Source organism: Austrofundulus limnaeus, unplaced genomic scaffold (assembly GCF_001266775.1).
Source record: "Austrofundulus limnaeus strain Quisiro unplaced genomic scaffold, Austrofundulus_limnaeus-1.0 Scaffold171, whole genome shotgun sequence".
NCBI lineage: Eukaryota > Metazoa > Chordata > Actinopteri > Cyprinodontiformes > Rivulidae > Austrofundulus > Austrofundulus limnaeus.
The window spans coordinates 969,212-970,606 of NW_013952573.1; the positions used below are offsets into that span (position 1 = coordinate 969,212).

The 1,395-nt window shown below is 40.3% G+C and overlaps 1 protein-coding gene across 1 annotated transcript in view; it reads left to right on the plus strand.

Annotated features, from left to right (window-relative positions):
* asb11 (ankyrin repeat and SOCS box containing 11) overlaps positions 1-1,395 on the plus strand; it is a gene marked incomplete at its 5' end in the record, with an annotated part of 19,952 nt that overhangs the window by 9,019 nt on the left and 9,538 nt on the right. Inside the window, 3 exon segments of the mRNA XM_014017532.1 lie at positions 617-696; positions 897-1,004; positions 1,167-1,314. Coding sequence (XP_013872986.1) covers positions 617-696; positions 897-1,004; positions 1,167-1,314 — 336 coding nt within the window.

A 1,395-nucleotide genomic window follows, 5' to 3' on the forward strand; every position in this document is an offset into this window, starting at 1 on the left:
GTATCGGTATCGGTGAGTACCTAAACTGAAGTACTCGTACTTGTACTCAGTCTTGAAAAAAAACTGGTATCGGGACACCCCTACTCATTTTACCCGCTGTACCTTGCTTTAAACATGTCAACAACTTTATCCATGACCTGTCTGGTGTGTTCCTTTGTGTTCATGATGCTTTTTGACCYCTGATGTTGTGTAACAAACATCTGAGGTCTTCACAAAACAGATGGATTTRTACTGAGATTAAATTACACACAATTAGATGAAGTCTAAAGGCAACTGGTTCCTCTGGATTTTAGTTCAGGAAGTCAGAKTAAAGRTTGAGTACAAATACACACCACACWTTTCTGATTATTATTTGTATAAAAACTTTTTGAAAACTGTCATTTTCTTTCACTTCACACTTAYGCAATACTTTGTATCAGTCTCTATSARATCCTTTAAAATTTTTCAACAATGAAGTTTTTTTTTCTGTCTACATCCCGACATCAACCCAGTTTCTTCTAGCCRTTAAAGTCAAAGAGCCAAAATGTAGAAGCATTCAAGGGGCATTAAAACTTGTACAAGGCACTGTATTGGTTTTCAATCAGCCACAGTTATGTTGGCATTTTCTGTGTCTCAGACTCTTGGTCAGACAGAACTCCCCTCCATGAAGCAGCCTATCAGGGCCGACTCCTTCATCTCAAGTCTCTCATCGCTCAGGTACGCATACTACTACTRTAATTACTACTACTAGTAATGATAATTACACATCAAACGTAAGTAGTGCTATTTAGGACATTCAAAGACACTTTATTCATGCACACATTCACACACTGATGCCCCTTTGAGTTTTTTTTTATCAGTCATTCACAAAATAAGATGAAAACCTGACAGAGTTACTGCCCTTATGTCATCTGCAGGGCTTCCATGTGGACACACTCACCATGGACAGGGTCTCTCCTCTCCAKGAGGCTTGTCTCGGTGGACATTCTGTTTGTGCCAAGTTTCTGCTGGACAGTGGTGCAAATGTGAGAACTCTTCAGTAAAGTTTATTCACAAGTTTTAACTAATATAATCTATTATCTGAAATTGAGGTGTTGTCCATACTAAAGAAAGAAAACAGAATACTGTACAGTTTAGGTAGTCTGAATTAACCCAGTGGAGTCCTGTGTCTCATGTCCCTTTTGTAGGCAGAAGCAGTTTCAGCAGATGGCGCCACCGCTCTCTTTAACTCCTGCAGCAGTGGAAGTGCTGCATGTGTCAGACTGCTCTTACAGCGCGGTGCATCCKTCCACACCTGCCACCTCTCTTCACCCATCCACGAAGCAGCCAAAAAAGGTGTGCATGTGCTAAAAACGACTGAGCATAAAAGGCTTGATGTGTTCGTGTACACAGATTCATCAATGCTGTGTTTATATA